The sequence below is a fragment of the Crocuta crocuta genome, unplaced genomic scaffold, assembly GCF_008692635.1.
Source record: "Crocuta crocuta isolate KB4526 unplaced genomic scaffold, BGI_CrCroc_1.0 scaffold19, whole genome shotgun sequence".
Lineage (NCBI taxonomy): Eukaryota > Metazoa > Chordata > Mammalia > Carnivora > Hyaenidae > Crocuta > Crocuta crocuta.
The window spans coordinates 4,792,892-4,818,278 of record NW_027551565.1 but is presented as its reverse complement, the minus strand read 5'-3'; the positions used below and the strand labels follow the sequence as shown (position 1 = coordinate 4,818,278).

Below are 25,387 nucleotides of genomic sequence, written 5' to 3'. Positions count from 1 at the left end.
TTTATTGCTTATAAAAATGAAATCTTTATAAGGAGCTCTATTCACCCAGTCTAACCTTTATATGTCTGGATACTTTCGATTTTACTTTTACATCTTTGAGTATCTTCTTCCCAGATAACCCCTACTTTTGTAAAAACAAGCAAGAAATAGGGAGTTACCTTTAAATTATTGGACAAAGGAATATACATATTATAAATAATAGCTATAGACCACGACTTGGTTTTTGCTATTGTTTTTTCCTTATTTCAGTGTTACTAGTTACTGTTATTTGTATTTAGATGCAGCTTATACCTCTAGTTTTAAGTAATCTCCCACATGGACTTGCTCTTTCCAGATGAATAACTTATTATTTGTAAAAATAGCTAATTTTTATTCAATAAATATTCTTATGATGCATAATGAATATTTATTTAATAAAAATAACTGAATCAATTTATTTATTTAACCATGGTGAAAAGCCTGTAGCCTAGTTATGATTGTCCTCATTTTATGGATGAGAAAATAGACTCAAAGTCAAATAGCCCGTACAAGGTACTATAGCCAATAGGGGGCAGAGTTAAGACTCGACCCTGGATTCATGGCCATGCCACTGCCAGGCTATCCCACACTGCCTCTCTGCATGTGCCATTTTCATCCACACCTCCTTGTCTTTGTCCATGCCTCTGCTCCATTTATCTAGGTTCCACATTCATCAAGTCTAGATCAAATCTTACTTCCTCTGTCCTCAGTGATCCCATGTACTACTCATCTTGCATTTTGCCTTGGATTGCTATTTTTTAAAATATTCCTAATATCTCTTTATAATGATAAGACTCTCAATGAGTCTCTTTATAGTTTTAGTACCTAGATCAATGCTGCATACTTGGTAAATTGCCAAAATATTTGTTAATAATGATGATGATGTTAGATATTTCCCTTGTAAAGGATAACAAATGAAATCAACCTTCTTCAAGCTTAATAGCTATCTATGTTGTTACAGCAACTACATCAATAAAAAGTAATCTGTAACATGTTTTAGAATTTATGCTCTAAGAGTATAGTTCATATGAAAATGCCTTCCTCAGACACTTTCAGTCATATTTGTAGACTGTAGTATTGAGTTTCCCTTAAGACTAGAATTATGTTCTAAAAATAGCTTCCAAATTTATGGCATAGCCCCAGGACTGGTTGCACAAAGTTAGCTGCTTTCTATTTAGTGAGACCTCACTCAGCAGCAGTTAATGAAACAAAATTCTCCCTAATTTTTCCATATCAGACACATGATTATGAAGTCAACTTAGAATAGATCCCCAGTGAACATCCTAGGAAAGCCAGGCTTGGCTAGGAGTTGCTAAAGGCCACTTTTTGCAAAAGCTTCAAAGAGTTTGAGACAGTTGATATATATTGTATGGAAGTACCATACATCTTGCACCAACTTATCTGACATCATCAAACCTCTTAGAAAATACATATCACTCTTTCAAGAATGCTTTCTTAAGGCTGTTCGGTGGTGGTAGGCCAGAAGGCCTTAGTTTAGAACTGCCAGATGGTGAGCAGTAAGATAGATGACTCACATATAGACAATCTTAGGCTTGTCCTTTTTTCCTAGGGGAGAAAACATGTAAACAGACTCATTTTAGTGGAGTTTAATAACATTTCCTAAAATTTTCTGTACCCTAAATCTGGTTGCTGTTATATATTTTGCAGAATCGTAAAGTAATTGGTCACACATGGAATGGTACCTGCAGGGGATCAAGGCTTGCCTGCCTTGTTTGCCTCTGCACAACTTTTGATAAATCTCTTCTTGGTAGAGCCAAATGTTTATTTATAACACATGGGCTTCCACTGACTCAGTGTGACCACAAAGTGACTCTGTATCATTGCCAGAAATCAACTACATTAACATCATAAAAAAATAAATATAAAGAGAGATGTATGTATGTATTTGATTTAAAATTCATATAAACTCCAAAATTACTTTCATGTCTGCAAATTGTGCTAGTTCCTATGAAAATATCCCAGATTTATTTCTGATTGTATTGATGTTGAGTACTTTGTATTCTTACTGTTTGGACATCCAAATTGTATTTGGTGACCATCAACAGTGCATGGTAGGAAACAGTTGAGCTCTTCCAAATGAATTTCCCCTTGAGGGTTTGTGATGTATAAGTGCTCCAGTTCCTCCTCCCAGAGCTGAGTCAAAGTCATCATTATCATTGAAGGGTGCATTTTTTCTGGTAGTAACCAAAACTTCACTGGAGAAGTAATAAAAGTATCAATATAGTCACTTAAAGATAGGCTCAATTTTAAATTAGTTACATAATTTAGGGGCGCCTGGGTGGCTTAGTCAGTTGGGCGTCCGACTTTCACTTAGGTCATGATCTCGCGGTTTGTGGGTTCGGGCCCCGCGTCGGGCTCTGTGCTGCCAGCTCAGAGCCTGGAGCCTGTTTCAGCCTGTGACTCCCTCTCTCTCTCACCCTCCCCTGCTCATGCTCTCTCTCTCTCTCTCTCTCTCTCTCCTAGAAATAAATAAAAAACATTAAAAAAAAAAACCTTTAAATTAGTTACATAATTTACATTTTCATTATTCCTATTTTGGGAGAAGAACTGACTAAATTCCTGAAAATACTAGAAACAACATTGAAATTAATACAAAAATATGGGTAATATTACTATAAAACCTTTTTCTATAATGATAAGCAATCAGTCACCTGATTGGCCCAATTTGAGGACTATTTGTAAGAGTTGCTGCTCATCTGTCTGTGCAATCAGGCGGCCAAGAAAGCGACTGCAGATGTCACTATCCAGTCACATCTCCTTTACAATTAATATGATGGTTTTATTCCTGAGGAAAGTATTATTATTCCTTAATTACAAATTCAGAAACTGAAATATATAAGAGAAAACAAAATTTGCCCCAGATCACACATAACTGGCAGATGGTTGGTAGACCTTAGATTGATCCCAGGCTGTCTAACTGCAGAATCTGCAGAATCTGTTAGCTACTGTGCTGTTAGGTCGAGCTGATCTTGTCCTGTGATAATAAAGCTAATGTGCTTGTAGCAGCATGTTCTCAAGTTCTCAGAACAATGCTCATACAGTTTCAGTTCTTAGAGAATACTCTATTTTTACTCAAATCTGCAAAGAACAAGGATATTTCTATTGGCTTTATTATTTATTTGCCTAATTACCATTGAACATACACACATATGCCATGAAATAACTATAAGAACTACAGTTCCCTTACAGTGCAAAGTCATTATGCTCTATAAGGCTATTTACCATGGTCAGAGATATCCTGTGATCTTCTGCAGTCTTCTTCTGTTGGAACAAGAGACATATACAATTTCTCAAATATACTTATCCCCCCTTGTCTTCACTCCTTAGTAAGCTAAATGAGGTTTTGTTGAGTCCTAAAGAAAGGACATGGCAGATGTCCATCAACTGAGGAATGGATAAAGACAATATGGTGTATTTATATACAATGGAATATTACTCAGCCATCAAAAAGAATGAAATCTTGTCATTTGCAATGACATGGATGGAGCTAGAATGTATTATGCTAAGCAAAATAAGTCAGTCAGAGAAAGACAAGTACCACATGATTTCACTCATGTGGAATTTAAGAAACAAAACAGATGAACATATGGAGAGAGGGGAAGAGAGAGGGAAACAAACCATGAGAGCCTTTTAAAGATAGAGAACTGAAGGTTGATCAAGGGAGGTGGATGGGGGATGGGGCTATATGTGTGATGTGTAATTTTTTTAAGTTTATTTATTTATTTTGAGAGAGAGAGAGAGAGCGCGCGCGCGAGCATGCACGCACACAAGCAGGGGAAGGGCAGAGAAAGAGGGAGAAAAAGAATCCCAAGCAAGCTCCATGCTGTCAGCACAGAGCCTGACATGGGGCTCAAATTCATGAATCATGAGATCCAGACCTGAGCCAAAATCAAGAGTTGGATGCTCAATTGACTGAGCCACCCAGGTACCCCTAGATGGGTGATGGCTATTAAGGAAGGTATTTGTTATGATGACCACTGAGTGTTGTACATAATTGATGAATTACTGAATTCTACTCCTGAAACCAATATTGCACTGTATGTTAACTGATTAGAATTTAAATACAGTTTTGAAAGAAAAGGGGGGTCATGGTCATGAGACATGCAGAGGGTTAAGAGAAGTAAAGAATACCATAAGCACAAAGAATGTGGGTTAGAAATCATGAGTGAGAAAAAACCTAAAATAGAATGTTAGCCTACTCCAGTGATCTCCATCCAACCCCAAATCACACAGTCCAAGGAGTGTGGCTCACTCCAAAAAGGCCTGTGCATTGGCCAACTCCAGAAAGGAACCATTTACACCGTGACCTGTGAGAATGACACCCCCTGGACTCATACAGTAGAGAAAGCCTGTGTGGCTGTAAGCAGTGGCCCTGCAGATAAGACCTAAAGTCATAGCTAAAAGGATGAAGTGTGCAGGGCAATCAGAACTCTTAGATAGATGCAGTTCTCAGCAGCAAGTGAATGCCAAGGGTATGTTTCCAGGATCATCCATTCAGCGGACAGGGGAGATCCACAAACAGGGCCAATCTCCAGATGGGAGGGCGGCAGCAGCACCTAGGCAACATTCAAAGCCAGCTCCCATTTCATTGAAGAGAAGGGATAGGTTCCAGTGCTGGGGAGAAAGTGAAGACCCATGGCTTACTGTCCATGTTTTTCTTCATCCCTGTTCATCCCAACCTAGACTCTTTCCAACCCAGTAGCATTAGTGGTGATAGAGCTCCTGGTTAACCACCAGGTCTGTCTCCCTTGGTTCTAGAAGTGGCTCAGGCAAAGCCTGCCATGAGAGATTATTGATTTTGATATGGCCAGGGCTGGCATAGGCAAGTACAAGTTCTGTGATATTTGTACCTGGAGCACTGTAGCCATTTCAGGCTCCTGATAAGTGCAATTGGAAACAGCACATTAACTATTTCTTGCCTTTTTGCCACCCAAATTCTAAGAAAAACACTTTATCATTTAGCCCACCTGCTCTTTTGCTCCTGCTCTCAATCCAAGAAGCCAGCCCAGGATTCAACAATAATGAAATGTTTCCTTATAGAGTCTCTCATACAGAACAATATCAGATACTGTCTGGTTGCTCAGATTGGGCAATCCATGAATGTGGAAAGTCTTCTCCTGAGGGTACCAACCCAATGGTTCTCTGCTAAGAGATTTCATTTGAGCAAGATGATATCATATAATATAGATAGGTTTTAAATATCTGAACCATTTTTCAGATACCTCCCATCTTGACTTTCTGCTTCTCAGATTTCCCTTCGCAACACAGGACTCTCAGTGAAACAGAAAAATTTACTATAGAGGCCTTGCCAAAGTAGAAACATTTAATTTCAAAATTAAGCCATTATAGGAGATCTAAATATACAGGGGAAATTAAATTCTGAGCTTTGCCATGCTTTCAAGTGTATTTCAATCTCAAGATTTTAAGGAAAAGAATAGTTTTCTGAGCTGGTTCCATTGCAATCCTATCTCATAAGGGAGAAACTACAGTTCTGAGATTTTATCAGATTTCCCACACAAGGCAAATATTTGAGATGCCAGAGTTTCAGAGAGCAATAAGCCACTCCTGCAGCCTCTGTTGAATGCATATTGATTGTCTTCTCACCTCAAAGTTTATGCTACCCCATGGACCATTGAGAGCTAGCCAATTGAAACAAGGATAACTCAACTCTATTCCCTCTCACTTTAGTTCATCAATAGATCTTTCTGTCTTCCTGTATGGAACAAAATATTTAACCAGCTGGTCCAAATTTACAATTAGAAGTTTGAGTTTCTGGAAGCTGAATAAGCAGCCATAAGAAAATGAAGATAGAAATAATTAACCAGAAACATAAAAATGTTGACTCTCACTAATGTTAGTTATGATGATTAAGGTCATCATCCACGGATTTTATGTTACCTAAGAATGAAACAAGTTGCACTTAAAATACAACTTGAAAGAAACAATGGAGGAAACTAAGGCTTTCAAAGATATATTGACTTATGTTATATATAACACTGATATATAGAAAAATAATTTTATGATTATGATTTTTGCTGTCGACTTTCTACTTTCCAAAACTAACTTGACAGAGGCAGGTTATCTCCTTGACTTATTTCCTTGATTGCTATGCTTCCAGTTCAAATGGTTCCCATTGGGGACCAGTAATATCTTGAGCAGGGTCAGTCACGTGTGCATCCCTCAAAAGAGGTTTGAGCATGAATGGGAATGTACCACACAATGCATCCAATTATACAATAAAGATCGAAACTCAGTCAAAACCAAAAACTAAACTATAAATCTCTAAATACAGTGTAAATGAGAGTGATACACAATTTATAAGAGCATTTACATAATTAAAAATGCCTAGGTATAAATGAAATCCCTCTTGGACTTCAAGTGTTATTAATTGCTGTTTAATCTAAGTATAAGAAATTACTTAATATCTTTGAATTTCAGCTCCTTCTCTAAACTGGAAGTATCCATATCACAAGATTGTTGTGATCTTAAGTGGCGATACACACATAAAGCTCTTAGAACAGTGCCCAACATATAAAACTCAAGCAATTAATGTTAGCTATTTTTTCCTTATTCTGCTGCAAGAAAGTCTTCCTCTCATGTACGATGCTTTGAATACAGCACATATCAAACCATTTCTCAGAGCTTCCTGGTGATATTCTTGCCCCATTTCTGTGCTTCTGAGCCTCAAAATACCTTTAGCAACAAAAGCTTCACTTGCTCCTGTCTGGGGTACTAGCACTTTGGAGGATTTCAGAGAGATCGAGTGGATGCCTTCAAGCACTGTTGCTAGATCTTCTTTCTTTCTGGATCTTCTTCTGTCATGTCTCCAGAGAAATTTATTTCAGTTATATAGAATTTTATTTCAAACTGTACTTCAGTATTAGCTCTGTATTAAGTTCTTTTTAATTAAACAATTAGACAAAAATGTCAGTACACTACGAGACTTAGAGATTCCAAGGGTCATTATGCAACCCCTTTAATCCAAATAGCATTATGGCAGTGTTTAAATACTCTACCTGGCTGAGGAATCCTTTCTTTCCTTATATTCAATAGTAGTAGTTATAATAGTGATCATGATAATGGTAACAAACATTACCAAGCACTTGCTCTGTGCCAAGTACACTTCTGTCAGAGAACTTCATATGACTTAACTCATTTTATACTTGTATTAACCAGGGTGACCAATGCCTCTTGGTTTTTCCAGGACTTTCCCAGTTTTACCATGGAAAGTCTCAAGTCCCAGCAGCTACATCCAGGCAAACCAGGATGGTTGGTCACCCTAAAGAGTCCTTAGAAATAAGTGTTGTGTGGTGCCTGGGTGGCTCAATTGGTTAAGTATTAGACTTCAGCTCAATTCATGATCTCGCAGTTTGTGAGTTTCAGCTCCACATTGGGCTCTATGCTGATAGCTCAGAGCCTGAAGCTTGCTTCAGATTCTGTGTCTCCCTCTGTCTCTTTGCTCCTCCCCCGCTCGTTCTCTCTCTCTCTCTCTCAAAAATAAATAAAAATTTAAAAAAAATAAATAGGTGTTCTTATTCCCATTTAAATAACAGAAAGGTTATGTAACTTTCCCAAGGACATACAGCTATTAAGTATGAAAGTCTTAACTTAGAATCTGTGTTCTTAACCACCACCTTGGAGAAGTACTGGACTTTGAATGAGAGGTCAGAGAAATTGGTCCTAGAATGGCTTCTGAGGGAAGGGCTTTTCCTTCCTGAGTCAGGGCAGAAGATTGGTTATAAGAACATCCAACATTCTCCATCACCTAAAAGTTGTTGGATGGGTCTAATTCTGTCCTTTACTAGTGACTTGAAATAACAAGCTGGAATAATTTCTGATCAGTTTTCACATAGGAAATTTGCAAGTGCATATGTACCAAGAAACATTACATTCCACTGTGTGATTAGATTTCAGCCTCATGTGCCAAATGTCCAGTTTCCCTCCTTAAGCTGACTCTCCATCCTCTGTCCTTTGCTGCGTGACTCTTAATAAGACTTTCTGACTTATTAACCATCTGACTATTAGGGCAAGATTTCTTTCTCCACTCAATATTCTTATTCAGTGTAGTTTTATTCTCTATCATTACTTTTCACTTATTCTAATATTACAAAATTTCACAATACAACTCATACTTACAAAGAAGATGTACTATCATTTTTTCCAGAACCCATAAGGAATAATTAACCACCAGCTAGTGAAAGGGAAACTTAACTGACTTCTGTTTAAATTTAATCCAACAGGATCTTTTGAATAGTACAGTTAGGAAACAATCTCTTACTTGGTAGAAAATGTTCTTTTTTTTCCCCTCCCCTCGCATGCTTATCTTCCAAAGGTGGCATCTGGGGGTATTCTTTTTGTGTAGTGGTGAGATAGCACTGTACCTGGGAATGGGGGTGGGGAAAAAGTGTCTTCTTGCCTAAAGGATAGTGTCTTTTGCTTGCCTGATCACCATCTCCCAGCTGAAGTTTAGGGTGGTATAATATTGTCCAGGAACTGTGCACAAGGACAGGCCAATAGTTCTGTCTGGCCATCTTGACCCCACTGCAGTACCCATTGGTGCTGTGGCCCCCTCCAAGGTCTGCCTTGAGAAGTTCTCCCTGTAGTCCACCATTCAGAGCTTTCCTCCACCGCCCCCCTCCCCCCACCAACACACACTGTGGTGATTTCTCTGAAAAGCTGTCCAGCCATGGTCGCGGCTCCTTCCTCCTCCACTCTACTTCATAAAAGAGCCAAAGGTGGTCCATGAGATCTGAACCTCAGACCTTCTCTACTTAGTTCACAGAGCTGTGCTTGTAACTTAGTTGGCTGCCCTGCATTGGCGCTGAGTGCCACCTGGGAATGGATCTCATCCTTTGTAAGGATCACCAGTGCCCCCAGTATTACCGTAACTTATCTAATATATTCCTTCTTCCCCAGACTCAAGTCCAAAGATTGGGAAGTCAGGACCCACGTCTAATGGTGTCACATTTGTCTCTCTCCTTCTCTCCACAGTCTATCCTGCCACAACTGGAAAGCTTTCTTTTTTACTTCTTTTGTGTTATGTTCTCCCATAATACCTCAACCATAAAACTGACCTGGCTGCCATTTGCTCCATACCACCAATCTATACAAGTCCTCCAGGCACAGGAGTTGATAGACTAAAGAGAAATAAATAAATTTAAATATCCTTTACCAAGACAAAGGCCTTCCTATCTGTCTGGCAACTGAATTCCATTTTATCTTGTCTTTTTCTCTGTACTTCTATAATTATCTGACACCTACCGCCCCACTCCCATTCCCATCTGACTGACAGTTAGGTGGAAGTTAACATGGATTAGGGCAAAAGTTGTGAGCTCAAGAAAGCCAAAGAGAAAAATATTTTTAAAACTATAAATATTGGCTCCATTGCATGGTAATTTAGTGAGATCGTATTTAAACTGCCTGCTTTAATCAATATCAACTTTTTCATTGTGTATGAATTTTTTCTTTTTAAATTATGTAGGTACACATGAATATAAACCCACAAGGAGACAATTACAATAATAAAATTCCCTTTATGTGGAATTAAAAGTGTATGCTCCCACACCCAATCCCAGTTCTCAAACCAGAAAAATCACTGTCAATGATTGATCTATAACTTTACAGACCTTTCTAAAATGCATTTATATGAATATATATGTATTCATATACTAATATATAATTTTGACTCCCCTCCCCACAATCAGGGTCTTATACTGATTTTGTACACCTGTGGTTTATACATTTCTGAATATGCAATTACCAAATTTCCCTTTGCTTCTCTGAATTTTACTGGTATTATTAAAGCAATCACTTGCAAAATAACTTTATTTCATTTTTTTGGATAATTCCAAACAAAAGCATCTGTCATGCTTGTTTGGCAACTGGCTGGAATTTTTGCCATGAGTAGGAAAATGAGACTTGTACTTTGGCTCTGGGGAGGATGTTGCACACATGTGCATGTGATATGGCCAGGAGTCAGTCAGCTGCTGAGAATAGACAATGTATTTCTCAACCAACACTGATGTAAGTATAACTTCATGAAAATGAGGCAAAGTCTCCTTTCCCATCACTTTCCCACCCTACATTCTTCATCAAATGAGAAATTTGGTGAAATGCAAAATTTCCTTCACACATCAGTTCAACATATCAGTTCAACAAATCACACTTCTGAACACCTACTGCAGAACCAAACCTTGTAAATACCATGATGATTAAAGCAATGTCTACTCTTAAAGAATTATTTGACATCATTTCAAACAGTCATTTTAGAAATTCATCTGTGCTTTGAAAACCTAATTTTTTTATGTTGGAATGTTTTTACTCTATTTCCTGCATCAAAGTTATAAAATAATGGTTACTCTTTCTTGTTTTTAATTTTTAATGTTTTTTATTTATTTCTGAGAGAGACAGTGTGAGCAGGGGAGGGTCAGAGAGAGAGGGAGACACAGAATCCAAAACAGGCTCCAGGCTCTGAGCTAGCTGTCAGCACAGAGCCCGACGCGGGGCTCGAACCCACGAACCATGAGATCATGACCTGACCCGAAATCAGATGCCTAACTGACTGAGTCATCCAGGCACCCCAAATAATGGTAATTCTTTTAAAAGCATCTAAATTTTAATTTGGGAGTGACAGAGAATACACTTTTTATCTAAGATAAAAATATGTATTTGAAAATCACTTGGAATTAGTTTAATAAGTGATGCATAACGGCTTGTCATGTCTTCTTCCATTTTTTTTTTCAGGCAAAAGCTAAAGCATTTTAAAGTAATAAAGCATGTTCTATGTTTTTCCCCAACATTGTAATTTATGGGTGACTTCAAAAACATGCTTTATTTTACCTGCTTTGGAAAAGTTCCCATCAGATAAATTACCAGTTCCATTTCCTCCTACTTTTTTTCTGTCTAATTTAGGATATTTATACAGTGAAATGACAGTATTATTTAGAAATTTGGAGTTAGTATTTTGAATCATGTCTTTGAAACACATCAGAGGAGAATTACATGGGAGATGTAAGAAATGGCCTCAGTGACTCTTGTCTGTCTAGTATCAATTAGGAAGAAGAAATCTACTCCCACTGATCCTGTTGCCATCTGTCCTGTATTGAGTACTGAAAGCAAGTCATGGTAGCCCTTTGCAAACATCCAACCTTAATTTGGGAAGTCATGAGAAGTACATTTCTTCATGGGCTTCTGTAGACCATGAGATCATATAATCTCAGAGCTAGAAAGTATATTCTAGTATGACAGTTCCCCCAAAATTGAACATAGAATTACCATGTAATCTGAAAATCCCACTTCCAGCTATGTACTCAAAATAATTGAAATCAGGGTCTAAACGAAATATATATATATATATACCCATGTTCATAGCAACATAATTCACAATAGCCAAAAAGTGGAAACAATCCAATTGTCCATCAATGGATGAATGGGTAAACAAAATGTGGTATATACATATAATGAAAATTATTCAGCCTTAAAGAGGAATGAAATTCTGATATATCCTACAACATAAATGAACCTTAAAGACATTATGCTAAGTGAAATAAGCAGACACAAAAGGATAAATGTTGTATGATTCCACTTACATGAAATACGTAGAGTAGTCAAATCCATAATGACATAAAGTAGAATGGTGGTTTCCAGGGGCTGGGTAGGGAGAGGGAAATGGGGAGTTATAGTTTAATAGGTACAGTTTCAATTGGAGAAGGTGAAAAAGTTCTGGAGATGGATATTGGTGATGATTGTACAATAATATGAATATACTTACTGCCATTGAAATTTTCACCTAAAAATCATTAAATGGTCCATTTCATATTGTATGTATTTTCACACACACACACACACACACACACACACACACACACACACACACATCCTTACCCTCATGGAGCTTATAATCTAGGAGATTTATAGTAAGCAGATAAAAATGTAAAGTTTACAAACTACTTTCTGGATCAGCTTTTGGTGGGCCCCATTTTATAGATAAGAAGCCCAAAGACACAGAGAAAAGATAATAGGAGGCTACCCACTAAGACCCTGGTTGTCTGGATTCTGGACCAATGATCTTTCCATTGGATGATACTTCATTTTTGAGGTGCTTCTATTACCTCTATTTTTTCTGAGCCATTCAGCAATACACTGGAAAGAGAAGGGATTTAGAACCTGGGTTCAATTTCCAATTTAGTTGCTTCCTGGAAGTTTAATCTTGAAATTTCTTTCTCTATAAAATGGGGATAACAAGACCTATTTCATAAAGGCTTGATTTGTTATACTTATACCTAAGTACAAAGTGAGGAGTCAATGAAAATTACCTTTCTTACTGCTACATCTCTCCAAATGCCTTCTCTGAATTTGTTGCATATTTATGTTATGTTCAATGTGTGAATACTTTCAGTCTAGCAATTTCAGCAAATATATTCCTGTGTGGGATATATGTAGATATAATGTAGAGTGATTTGGAGACAAATGGCTCAGCTAAAAAACCTGGGAAACAAGCCAGATAACATTTATTTGATCCTTATTTAGCTGGGAGAGAATTTCAAGGCATAAGTTTGGTTAAGAATTCAAACCAAGAGTCAACTTATTGTTTTTTCCAAAAATATAATGCCAACTCTTTGATATTTCTACTAGCTATATTAAAAAATTCAATGCTGTATTCTATATTTATTCTTAAAAATCATTTATCTCTATATAAAAAGTATTTCATGGCACAGATTATATATAAGAACCACCCTGGGTGATGAGTTATAAGTGTCTAGTCTTCCAAGAAGAATGATTTGTTTCTCAGATCCAGTATAGATATTTAGAAAAATAGTCACACTTGTCAGCTGCTCATAGAGCATCATAGGGCATTAAAGTTACCACCACAGTCCTCCTTCACCTGAATCTACAGCTTTCTCCACCTCTAAGGAACTCTAAGCAAAGTCATTTTGATCATTCTTTTGGGGTTTAACTCTCTCCTACTTCTTCTGAACACATTTAAGGTTAAAAGAGACCAATTAATCCCATTTTACATGGGCCTATCAAGAGTTTCTCTTTACAGACTTGCCAGATCTCTTTAGATTTATGAAGATCTGTCCTACTCCCAGGTTAGAAAATTATGTTAGGGGCACTTGGGTGACTCAGTTGGTTAAGTGTCCGACTCTTGATTTCAGCTCAGGTCATGATCTCACAGGGTTTTTTTTCTTCACATCCTTGCCAACACTTGTTATTTCTTATAATTTTACTTTTAGCCATTTTAACTGGTGTAAGGCGATATTCACTGTGGTTGTGGTTTGTATTTCCCTGATGATTAGTAATGTTGAGCCTCTTCTCATGTGTCTGCTATCCATCTATGTATCTTCTTTGGAAAAATGTCTATTCAAGTCCTATGCTCATTTTTAAATTAGAATGATTTTTTAGTGTTGAGTTGTATAAGTTCTTTATATATTTTGGACATTAACAGCTTATTGAGTACATCATTTGCAAATATCTTCTCCTATTCACTCTCAGGGTGCCTGGGTGGCTCAGTTGGTTAAGCAAATATCTTCTCCCATTCAGTAGGTTATCTTTTTGTTGATGGTTTTGCTGTGCAAAAGTTTTTTTTAACTTAGTATACTCCCAATAGTTTATTTTTGCTTTTGTTTCCCTTGCCTTAGGAGAAAAATGTTGCTATGACCAATGTCAGAGAAATTACTGCCTGTGTTCTCTTCTAAATTTTTTTTAAAATTTTTATTTATGCATTTTTATTTATTTTTCTTAAAAATTTTTCATGTTTTATTTATTTCTGAGAGAGAGAGCGTGAGCAGGGGAGGGTCAGAGAGAGAGGGAGATACAGAATCCAAAGCCTGAGCCACCTGTCAGCACAGAGCCCGACGCGGGGCTTGAACCCATGAACTGTGAGATCATGACCTGAGCCAAAGTCGGATGCTTAACCGACTGAGCCACCCAGGTACCCTTATTTATGTATTTTTAAAAATACATCCAAGTTAGATATGGTGCAATAGTGATTTCAGGAGTAGATTCCAGTGATTCATCCCCTATGTGTAACGTCAAGTGCTTAGGCCAGTAAGTGTCATCCTTAATGCCTCTTACCCATTTAGCCCATTCCCCACCAGCCACCCACCACCCCTCCAGCAACCCTCAGAGCCTCTTATATTTTGTCCCCTTTGTTTTCATTTTATTTTTGCTTCCCTTCCCTGATGTTCATCTGTTTTATATCCTAAATTCCACATATGAGTGAAGTCATATGATATTTGTCTTTCTCTGACTGACTAATTTCACTTAACATTATACCCTCTAGTTCCATCCATGTAGTTGCAAATGGAAAGATTTCATTCTTTTTGATTCTGAGTAACACTCCCTCGTATGTATATACCACATCTTCTTTATCCATTCATCTGTCGATGGAGCTCTTTGCATACTTGGCTGTTGTTGATAGTGCTGCTATAAACCTTTGAAATAACACATCTGTATTCTTTGGATTAATACCTAGTACTGCAATTGCTGGCTCCATATTGAGGAACCTCCATACTCTATTCCAGAGTGGCTGTACCAGTTTGCATTCCCACCAGGAGTGCACAATAGATCCCCTTTCTCCATATCCTTGCCAATATCTCTCATTGCCTAAATTGTTAATTTTAACCATTCTGATTGGAGTAAGGTGATATCTCATTGTGGATTTTGTTTGTATTTCCCTGATGATGAGTGATGTTGACCATTTTTTCATGTGTCGGTTGTTCATCTGGATGTCTTCCTTAGAGAAGTGTCTGTTCATGTCTTTTGCCCATTTATTCACTGGATTACTTGTTTTTTGGGTGTTGAGTTTGATAACTTCTTTATAGATTGTGGATGCTAACCCTTTATCTGATATGTCATTTGCAAATATCTTCTCTCATTCCATTGGTTCCCTTTTAGTTTTGCTATTTCCTTCACCATGCAGAAGCTTTTTATCTTGATGAGGTCCCAATAGTTCATTTTTGCTTTTGTTTCCCTTGCCTCCAGAGGTATGTTGAGTAAGAAGTTGCTGTAGCTGAGGTCAAAAAAGTTTTTGCCTGCTTTCTCCTTGAGGATTTTGATGGCTTCCTTTCTTACAGTTAGGTCTTTCATCCATTTTTAGTTTATTTTTGTGTATGGTGTAAGAAAGTGGTCCAGGTTCATTTTTCTGCATGTTGCCATCCAGTTTTCCCAGCACCACTTTCTGAAGAGATTATCTTTATTCCAATGAATATTCTTTCCTGCTTTGTCAAAGATTAGTTGGCCATACATTTGTGGGTCCATTTCTGGGTTCTCTATCCAGGAGCATGGAATATTTTTCCATTTTTTGTGTCTTTTTCAATCTCTTTCATAAGCTTTCTATAGTTTTCAGTGTATAGACTTTTCACCTCTTTAATTAGGTTTATTCCTAGGTATTTTATTGTTTTGGTGTAATTGTAAATGGAATTGATTCCTTGATTTCTCTTTCTATTGCTTCATTATTGGTGTATAGAAATGGAGCTGATTTCTGTGCATTGGTTTTATATTCTGCACCTTTGCTGAATTCATGGATCAGTTCTAGCAGTGTTTTTGTGGAATCTTTTGGTTTTTCCATATAGAGTATCATGTTGTCTGTGAAGAGTGAAAGTTTGACTTTCTCCTTGTCAATTTGGATGGCTTTTATTCCTTTGTGTTGCCTGATGGCTGAGGCTAAGACTTCCAATACTATGTTGAATAACAGTGGTGAGAGTGGACAACCCTGTCATGTTCCTGACCTCAGGGGAAAAACAGAGATTTTCCTCATTAAGGATGATATTAGCGGTGGGTCTTTCATATATGGCTTTTTATGATCTCTAGGTATGATCCTTCTATTCCTACTTTCTTGAAAGTATTGATGTGGTGCATCACATTGATTGTTTTGCAGAAATTGAACCAGCCCTGCATCCCAGGTGTAAATCCCACTTGGTCATGGTGAAATAATTCTTCTAATGTATTGTGTATCTTGTTGGCTAGTATATTGTTGAGAATTTTTGCATCCATCTCCTAAGATTTTTATGATTTCAGGTATCACATTTAAATCCTTAATCCATTTTTATTTATCTTTGTGTGTGGTGTAAGAAAGTGGTCAAGTTTCATTCTTTTGCATATAGCTGACCACTTTTCCCACACTATTTGTTGAAGATATTGTCTTTTTCCTACTGGACATTCTTTCCTGCTTTGTCATAGGTTAATTGGTCATATAAATGTGAATTTAGTTCTGGGTTCTGTTGATCTATGTGTCTATTATTTGTGCCAATACCATACTGTTTTGGTTACTATAGACTTATAGTTATATCTTGATATCTGGAATTGTGATACCTCCAGCTTTGTTCTTTCTGAGGATTGTTTGACTATTCAGGGTCTTCTGTGGCTCCATACAAATTTGAGTATTCTTTCTTCTAGTTTTGTGAAAAATGCTGTTGGTATTTTGATAGGGATTACATTGAATCTGTAGATGCTTGGGTAATATGGACACCTTGACAATACTAATTCTTCCAACCCATGAACATGGAATATCTTTTCATATGTTTTTGTCATCTTCAATTTCTTTCATCAGTGTTTTATAGTTTTCAGAGTATAGGTCTTTCACCTCTTTGGTTAGGTTTACTCTTAGCTATTTATTCTTTTTGGTATAATTGTAAATGGTGTTGCTTTTTAAATTTCTCTTTCTGTGACTTCATTGTTAGTGTATAGAAACTGCCAATTTCTGTGTATTAATTTGTATCCTGCCACTTCACTCAATTTATGTACTACTTCTAATAGTTTTTTGGTGGAATCTTTAGGATTTTCGGTATGTAGTATCATGTCATCTGCAAATAATGAAAACTTTACTTCTTCTTTACCATTATGGATAACTCATTTCTTTTTCTTGTCTGATTACTATGGCTAGGACTTCTAGTAATATGTTGAATAAAAGTAGTGAGAATGGACATCCTTGTCTTGTTCCTGACCCTAAAGAAAAGCTCTTCAGCTGTTCACCATTGAGGATTATGTTAACTGGGGTTTACCATACATGCCTTTATTATGTTGAGGAATGTTTCCTCTAACCCCATTTTTTTGAGAGTCTTTATCATGAATGGATGTTCAATGTTGTGAAATGTTCTTTTAGCAGTTATTGAAATGATCATACAATTTTTATCCTTTATTTTGTTGATGTGTATGACATTGATTGATTTGTGACTATTGAACCATCTTTCATCCCAGGAATAAATCCCACCTGGTCATGGTGAACAGTCTTTTTAATGTATTGTTACATATGATTTGCTAATATTTTGTTGAAGATTTTTGAATTTATGTTCATCAGGGATATTGGCCTATAGTTTTCTTTTTTGGTGGTGTCTTTGTCTGGTTTTGATATCAGGATAATTAATGCTGGACTTACAGGAAGTGTTTGGAAGCTTTATTTCTTTTGTATTTTTTGCAATAGTTTGAGGAGAATAGCTATTAACTCTTGTTTAAGTGTCTGGTAGAATTCAGCTGTGAATCCCTATAGTCCTGGACTTTTATTTGTTGGTAGTTTTCTTTATTACCAGCTCAGTTTCATTACTTATAATCAGTCTGTGAAATGTTCTGTTTCTTCCTGCCTCATTTTTGGAAGATTATATGTTTCTAGAAATGCATCTACTTCTAGGTTGTCTAGTTTGTTGGCATACAAGTTTCCATAATATTTTTTTGTTTTCCTTTGTATTTCTGTGGTGTCAGTTGTTACTTCTCCTCTTTAATTTCTGATTTTATTTATTTGGATCCTTTCTCCTTCTTGATGAGTCTGCTTTAGGATTTGTCAATTTTGTTTATATTTTCAAATAACCAGCTCTTGGTTTCATTGATTTTTTTCTATTGTTTTTTTCTAAGTCTCTACATCATTCATTTCCACTTTGATATTTTTTATTTCCTTTCTTCTACTCACCTTGCACTTTGTTTGTTCTTCTTTTTCTAGTTCCCTTAAGCATAATGTTAGATTGCTTATTGAGGTTTTTTTCTTATTTCTTGAGGTAGATCTGTATTGCTATATATTTTTCTCTTAGGACTGCTTTTACTGTCTCAGATTTGGGAACCTTGTGTTTTCATTTGTATTCATTTATTTTTAAAATTTCTTCCTTGATTGTTTTACTGACCCATTGGTTTACTATCATGCTGTTTAGTCTCCATGTGTTTGTGTTTTTTCCAGTTTTGTTCTTGTGATTTATTTCTAGTGTCATAACACTGTGATTGAGAGGCACAGTATGATTTCAGTCTTCTTCAATTTATTGAGGCTTGTTTTATGGCCTAATATGTGATCTGTTTTGGAGAATGTCCATGTGCACTTGAAAAGTGTATTCTGTTGTTTTTGGACAGAGAGTTCTGTATATATCTGTTATGTTGCTCTGGTCCAATGTGCCATTCAAAGACATTTTTTTCTGGAGCACCTGGGTGACTCAGTCGGTTAAGCATCTGACTTCGTCTCAGGTCATGAAATTTGAGGCTCATGAGTTCGAGCCCCACATCATGCTCTCTGCTATTAGTGCAGAGCCCGCAGAGGACTCCCTGTCCCCCTCACTCTCTGCCCCTCCCTTGCTTGCTCTTTTTCTCAAAAATAAATAAACATTTGAAAAAAAAGACATTTCTTCCTTGTGGATTTTCTGTCTGGATGATCTGCCCATTGATATAAAGTGGGGTGTTAACGTCCCCTATTATTATTGTATTACTATCAGTTTCTCTCTTTATGTCCATTAATATTTGCTATATGTATTTAGGTGCTGCAGTCTTAGGTGTGTAGATATTACAAGTAGATTAGTCACTTTCTAACTATGTAATGCCCTTCTTTGTCTCTTATTACAGTTTTTGTGTTAAAGTATATTTTGTCTGATATAAGTATTACTACACCAGATTTTTTTTTTCACTTCAATTTGTATGGTGAATGTTTTCCATCCCTTTATTTTCTGTCTGTATGTATCTTTAGGTCTGAGGTTAGTCTCTTGTAGGTAGTATATGGATGAGTCTTTTTTTTTTTTTTTGATCAATTCTACTACTGTATGTTTTTTGATTGAACATTTAGGCCATTTACTTTCAAGTAATTATTGATAGATATGTATTGTCATTTAAAAATTTTTGTCTTCTGGTTGTTTTTGTAGTTCTTTTTTTCCTCTTCTTGCTCTCTTTCTTTGTGATCAACTATAGTGGTCTGCAGTGGGGTGTTTTTTTTAGCTTTCTTGCTCTTTGTATTTTGTGTGTTTATCATAGGTTTTGCATTTGTGATTACTATGAGGTTCATATATAATACCCTAAGTAAATAGCAGTCCATATTCACTTAAAGATTATTTAAGTTCAAACACATTTTTTTTTAAAGGAAACAGAAAAAATTTTTCTTTTTCCTTTTCTCCTTTTCTTTCCCTTTTCATCTCTTCTGTTTGTCCAGGAAACTCTTTACTTCACCTTCAAATCTGAATTATAACCTTACCAGTTAGAGTATTTCTTGTTGTAGATGTTTTCCTTTCAGCACTTTGAACATAGCATGCTACTCCCTTCTGGTTTGCAAAGTTTCTGCTGAAAAGTCAGTTTATAGTCTTATGGGTTTTCCCTTGTAGGTAACTTTTTGTTTCTCTCTCACTGTTTTTACGATTCTCTCTTTATCGTTAATCTTTGACATTTTAATTATGTGCTATGGTGTAGACTTCCTTGGGTTCATCTTGTTTGGAACTTTTTGTGTTTCTTGGACTTCAATGTCTATTTTTCTTCCTAGGTTAGGAAGTTTTCAGTTATTATTTCTTGACATAAATTTTCTACACCTCTCTCTTTTTTTCTATAATGTGAATGTTTGTTGGATTGATGTTGTCCAAGAGAGCCCTTAATTATCCTCATTTTAAAAACTCTTTTTCTCTTTTTGCTGTTGAGCTTGTGTGCTTTCTATTACCCTGTCTTCCAGATCAGTGATACACCTTCTATATCTTCTTATCTATTGTTGATTCCCTCCAGTATGTTTTTTTGTTTCAGTTATTGTACTCTTCAATTCTGATTGGTTCTTTTTAACATTTTCTATCTTTTTATTGAAGGTCTCTGCATTCTTCCATTCTTTAATCTGATCCAGTGAGTATCTCTGTGATCATTACTTTAAATTCTTTATCAGGCATATTGCTTATCTCTATTTCATTTAGTTCTTTTTCTGAGGTTTTTATTCTTGTTCTTTCATTTAGGGCATATTCCTCTGTGTCTCCATTTTGCTTAATTTTTTTGTGTTTGTCTCTATGTATTAGATGAAATGACTATTTCTAAAGTTTAGGAGTGATCTTGTATATGGTGTTCCTTATGCAGACTGTTTGTGCTTGGTGACTTTTGCCAGCTGGCTGGAGCTGCAGCTATATATCTTTTAAACCATGGCATGTCTCCATCTCTCTTGCTGTTCTCTTGACATTCTTTCTATCTTCGATCATTCAGTAGCTGTTCAGTCAGCCCTCAGTTCTTCAGGAAGAATAGTTCTCTTAATAGGTGTAGTGTGTTGTACTCCATGGTGAAAGTGAGTTCAGAGTTTTTTCTTATGTTGCCATCTCGAACTGAAACCTGATCTTGTATTTTGTATCATAGCTTTAAATCTCTCCATGTGTGTGATGTATATATTTTGAATATCTCAACTTATAATACATTATATTATATAACTATTGATGTTCACATTAACTTCAGTATTTATAAAGACCACAGCAAATCCTGTTTTTTATAAAGATAAGCTGTTATCTACCAAAAGAAAGAAATAATCAGATTTGGTGGAATATGCAAAGCGTTCTATATTAAGTAAAGCATGGCCCTCAACATTTACTCTATAAAAATAAATAACCCTTTGGACATCAACTGTAGAAGAAAAACTATCGTAACGACGCAGATACACTAATCTCACTACCTGGAATTACCTTAAACTTCATGCCTTGTGTGATTTTTTTCCTGGATGTTCCCTACACTTAAAATGCTTGGTTTCAAAACATATTGCTGTCTCAGCATATATATCACAGCTGGATGTATTCCAAATACCATTTGTGTGTGTGTACTCTTATGGAATACTTGATCTCCTGCTTCTCTAGTATTGATTAAACTCAATTTTTCAAAACATCTGTACCAAAATATTTTTAGTTACTATTTTCAAACATTCCTAGTAGGGCAATGTTAAGCCAATATTGTGTGCAATTCTATACTCTGACATGTTTCTTTCTCACTGAAGGGCCTCATCGTCTTTTCCACTGGACCTTCAGTCACTCTTTACATCTCATGATCCATTCATCCATAGAATGCAGAAATGCTTTCTGATTTTATCCAAGGATATTGAATGCTGAACCCAATTTTTTAATTCCCCGAAGCAATTAACTTCAATAAAGCATCCTCTTCCATACCAATGTTTTAGAATCACAGAACGTGATTAATTATTAAGATTTCTGATATATTTCTAAATTGACCTGTGGCTGTATTTTATTTCTAATGCCTTCTCCTCTAACAGGTCATTGGCCATTCATCTTTAATTCTTCCAAACTCTTCCTGAAAGGCCTGTTATTGCTTCACACCTGAACTATTATAGTGCACAGATAAGCCTCCCCATTCTCTAGGGAACCCAGGGTACTCTCTTAGGTGGGGACTGAATGCATTCTTATTAGGGTCCCCGTCAACATTTAATAAATTATAACCTATATTTCCATTTTTAAAAGTAGCATATACTAAAATCTAATGATTTTCAAAATATTTCATTTAAAATGTCAGCTTAACTCTGAAAGAATAAATACCCTGTGCATTATCAAATGATAGATTTCAAAATTCTCAGTATGGAAGAGCCTAAAGCATCCTAACATGGCATCAGTTCAGCTGAGCTCAAATACTGGCTCTGTCCCAGATTGGGCAGACTTGAGTTTTTCTGGATCCCTGAGCATCGTTCATCTTTCTAGATGCCCTTTCAAGCACCTATTGCATGTCACATGCCAACGTCATAGTGGTAAATAAGGTCTTCACAGTTGTTCACTAAGCTGACCCACCAATACACTAAATTTCCTCATTTTTAAAATAAAAATAGTAACACCCATCTTGTAGGGTGTAAAAATTAAGTGGCTTCTTGCCACCTCTGCTCCATGCCGCCACCACCATCCTCCCCCTCTTCTTATCCATAAAAGATGATCTCAGTAAGTTTCCCTGCTGAACCTCTTCATTATGAAATAAACTTTTCAAACCAGACCAGGCCAGTTCATAGGAAGCCACACCTGCAGCTGAGTTATTCTGGGGGCTGTCTTTGTGGCCCCCGCACAACCAGGAGAACAGTGTAACTGGTTCATGTCATACTGTCCACCGCCTAGAAAATGCCTGGGTTTCCTCCATGCATTTGCTTATCCTGCCCACATTATCATTTCAAAGTGCCCAATCAGATGGAAATGACACTGTATCTCTCTCTTTTTATTGGCAAGAGGTTTTCTTTCTTCCAGGTGAGTTGCTTGGAGATTCCTCATGCATTATTAGTTGAAACAAGGGAAAGATGGATAGAAAGACTATAATTTGTTGCATCTTTAGTTGAATCTGCTTTCCATGAAATGGATCTACCCCCAAATACACAGCTGTTTGGATTTATTGGTTCACAGACCAAAAGCTGAAGAATGTATTTCTAAAGGTGTTTGTATGTTGAAGTATAAAGTATAACTCTGGGAAGAATCCATGTTTAGTGCTATGTCTATTTGTTTCTAGATTCTGTTAGAAGTTGTGTAGCAAAGTTGTTCTTTACCTGCTCCCTGAAGGGTCATTACTGCCTCTACAGTAAGTCCAGTTTTATTCTCATCAGCCAAGAACCTCAGCCATGGATCCAGATCATGTTCCTCTTTCAGCAGGTGTGTATATCCATGCTCGTCATCACTGCATAGCAAGTTGGTGGGGTATGAGTGTATAATCATTTTTACTGATTATTCTTTGACTAGAGTTCATATGTAAATAACAGCAGTGCATACACATTTCATTAGTAATTTTTAACATGGGTTTTCCTTAATTTAGGAGAGTTTCTTTATAAAAGACTTTGGATTAGTATCAAGGAGGCCAAACCTGTTAATATCATGAATATTCTTAGTTTAAAAAAAATGAAAAATACAAGAGAGAATACTTTTGTTACACAATAACAAAAACAGCTTATTTGGAGGAATAGCTTCCTTTATGTAGAGTTTGTCTTTATTTCTCCACAACCATTCAATCTCCAATTAATTTTGGTGTCAACGTATCCTTTTTGACATTGTTAAGATACTGGAATGCCACCTTTCCCCGCATGGATTTGATGTATATAGGTGAAATTACATACAGAGGAAATTTCAACTTAATGCAAAGATTTAAACATCAAATGAGATTCTTGAATATTTGGAAATACTTATCTTGAATATATCAAACTTTCACATAGGATTTAAATATAGATTATAAAATGTTAATAATAGAAGGAATATCAGATATCATTTTTACAGATAAGAACATTAAAGGCATAACTCAGACCACCTGACCCCTCATTCAGTGGTCTCTATGGTCTTTTCCTAGTAGCACATGTTTTAAAAAATGAAATGTGGAGTTGCAGGCAGGAGCAGGATAAGGCAGAAAAATCAGAACATCAATATTATAAAATAGGTAAAAATTAGGCCAGGCATGCCTGGGTGGCTCAGTTGGTTAAGCAGCCAACTCTTGATTTTACTCAGGTCATGATCTCAAAGTTCATGAGTTCAAGCCCCACATCAGGCTCTGCACTGACCATGGAACCTGCTTAGGATTCTCTCTCTCTCCCTTTCTCTCTCTGCCCCTCTCCTGCTCACTTTCTCTCTCTCTCTCAAAATAAATAAATAAGCTTTAAAAAATAAATAAAATACTAATATCAGAACCCCTATCAAAGTCACCAACCAGATAATTACATTTCTTTATAAAGAAAAGGTAAGTTTATTGAGAAAATAATGAATTTTTAATTCTGAATAGATCATAATCATAAAATGGAGCTATAGTAATTAAGAAAAGAGACAGCTTAGGGGTGCCTGGTTGGCTCTGTTGGTTAAATGTCCAGCTTCGACTCAGGTCATGATCTCACGGTTCATAGATTCAAGCCCCACATCAAGCTCTGTGCTGAGAGCTCAGAGCCTGGAGCCTGCTTCTGATTCTGTGTGACTTCCTCTCTCTGCCTCTCCCTCACTCGCACTCTCACTCTGTCTCTCAAAAATGAATAAATGTAAAAAAAATTAAAAAAAAAAAAAAAAAGAAAAGAGGGGCACCTAGGTGGCTCAGTCGGTTAGGCATTCAACTTCGGCTCAGGTCATGATCTCACAACTTCCAGCCCCGCATCAGCCCCGCTGACAGCTCAGAGCCTGGAGCCTGCTTCAGATTCTGTATCTCCCTCTCTCTCTGACCCTCCCCTGCTCATGCTGTCTCTCTGTTTCTCAGAAATAAATAAATAAAAACATTTTTAAAAATTTAAAAAGAAAGGAGACAGCTTAGACATGCCTTAGGAATACCATCTTTCCCTATGTGGAGCCTTTTTATTTAAAAAAATGCTTAATAATATCTCATAGACAACAACTCACATTTTAATGTGAATCAAATTATATGTGAATATAAAAACCGGCATTGATTTTTTTATTTTCTTGAAATGACCTTCTACTTTACTTATATTTTTCAAATAGTTTTCATCAGTGATTTTGTATTTGGTTTCATTGTTGGCTTTATTCTTGTTACTTGTCAATTTTCAGAAAATAAACCTAAAACTTGATTTTATTTCTGCCCTTTCAGTCTTATTTTACTGATATAGTCTGATTCTTTATGTTTTTCTTTAAGCAAAATCTTAAAAGTATCTATAGTTATGCTGCTTTTCTTCTTTGTTAATTTTACTGTTTCTTTTTCCACACATTTGATATTGTGTAGTCTGGGTTAATCCTGAGTTGGGGTTAAACAAAAATCAAATCTTTGACTTTTTCATTACAAACCCAGTACTAGCCTTATATTCTGAGTCAGACTCTTCCTTTTTCTTTGTCACATTCATGGAGTTCTCAACTTCACAGATTCCAATCTAAATGGTCCTCTTTGGAATGGTGATTAGTTAAATCAGGCCCTGTTTTTCTTTAAGTGAAAAATCATATGCTGCGTAAGTTTCTGATACTAATTAAGAAACTCTTAGATGTGTCCACATTATGGGTTGTATAATTAATCTGTTAATGGCTCTTAGCCTTTTTTTAATATATAGGCTACTTATTTGCAGAATAAGATCCTCCAACTTTCTCCACTCAGTATAAGAAACAGCCTATCTTGGTGATAATAATAATTATATTTTTCTAGGAAAACTTATTAGTTTTCACTTAGTAAAATGAAATCTTGTACACACAAACTACCTAAATTCTCATAAACTAATGCT

General features: G+C 36.3%; 1 protein-coding gene across 2 annotated transcripts in view; it reads left to right on the top strand.

Annotated features, from left to right (window-relative positions):
* VEPH1 (ventricular zone expressed PH domain containing 1) overlaps nucleotides 1–25,387 on the top strand; it is a 217,766-nt gene that overhangs the window by 142,657 nt on the left and 49,722 nt on the right. For both annotated transcript variants that reach the window (XM_077750127.1, XM_077750126.1), the window contains exon 9: nucleotides 22,714–22,853. In XM_077750127.1, the coding sequence (XP_077606253.1) occupies nucleotides 22,714–22,853 (140 nt within the window). The remainder of the gene's footprint in view (nucleotides 1–22,713; nucleotides 22,854–25,387) is intronic.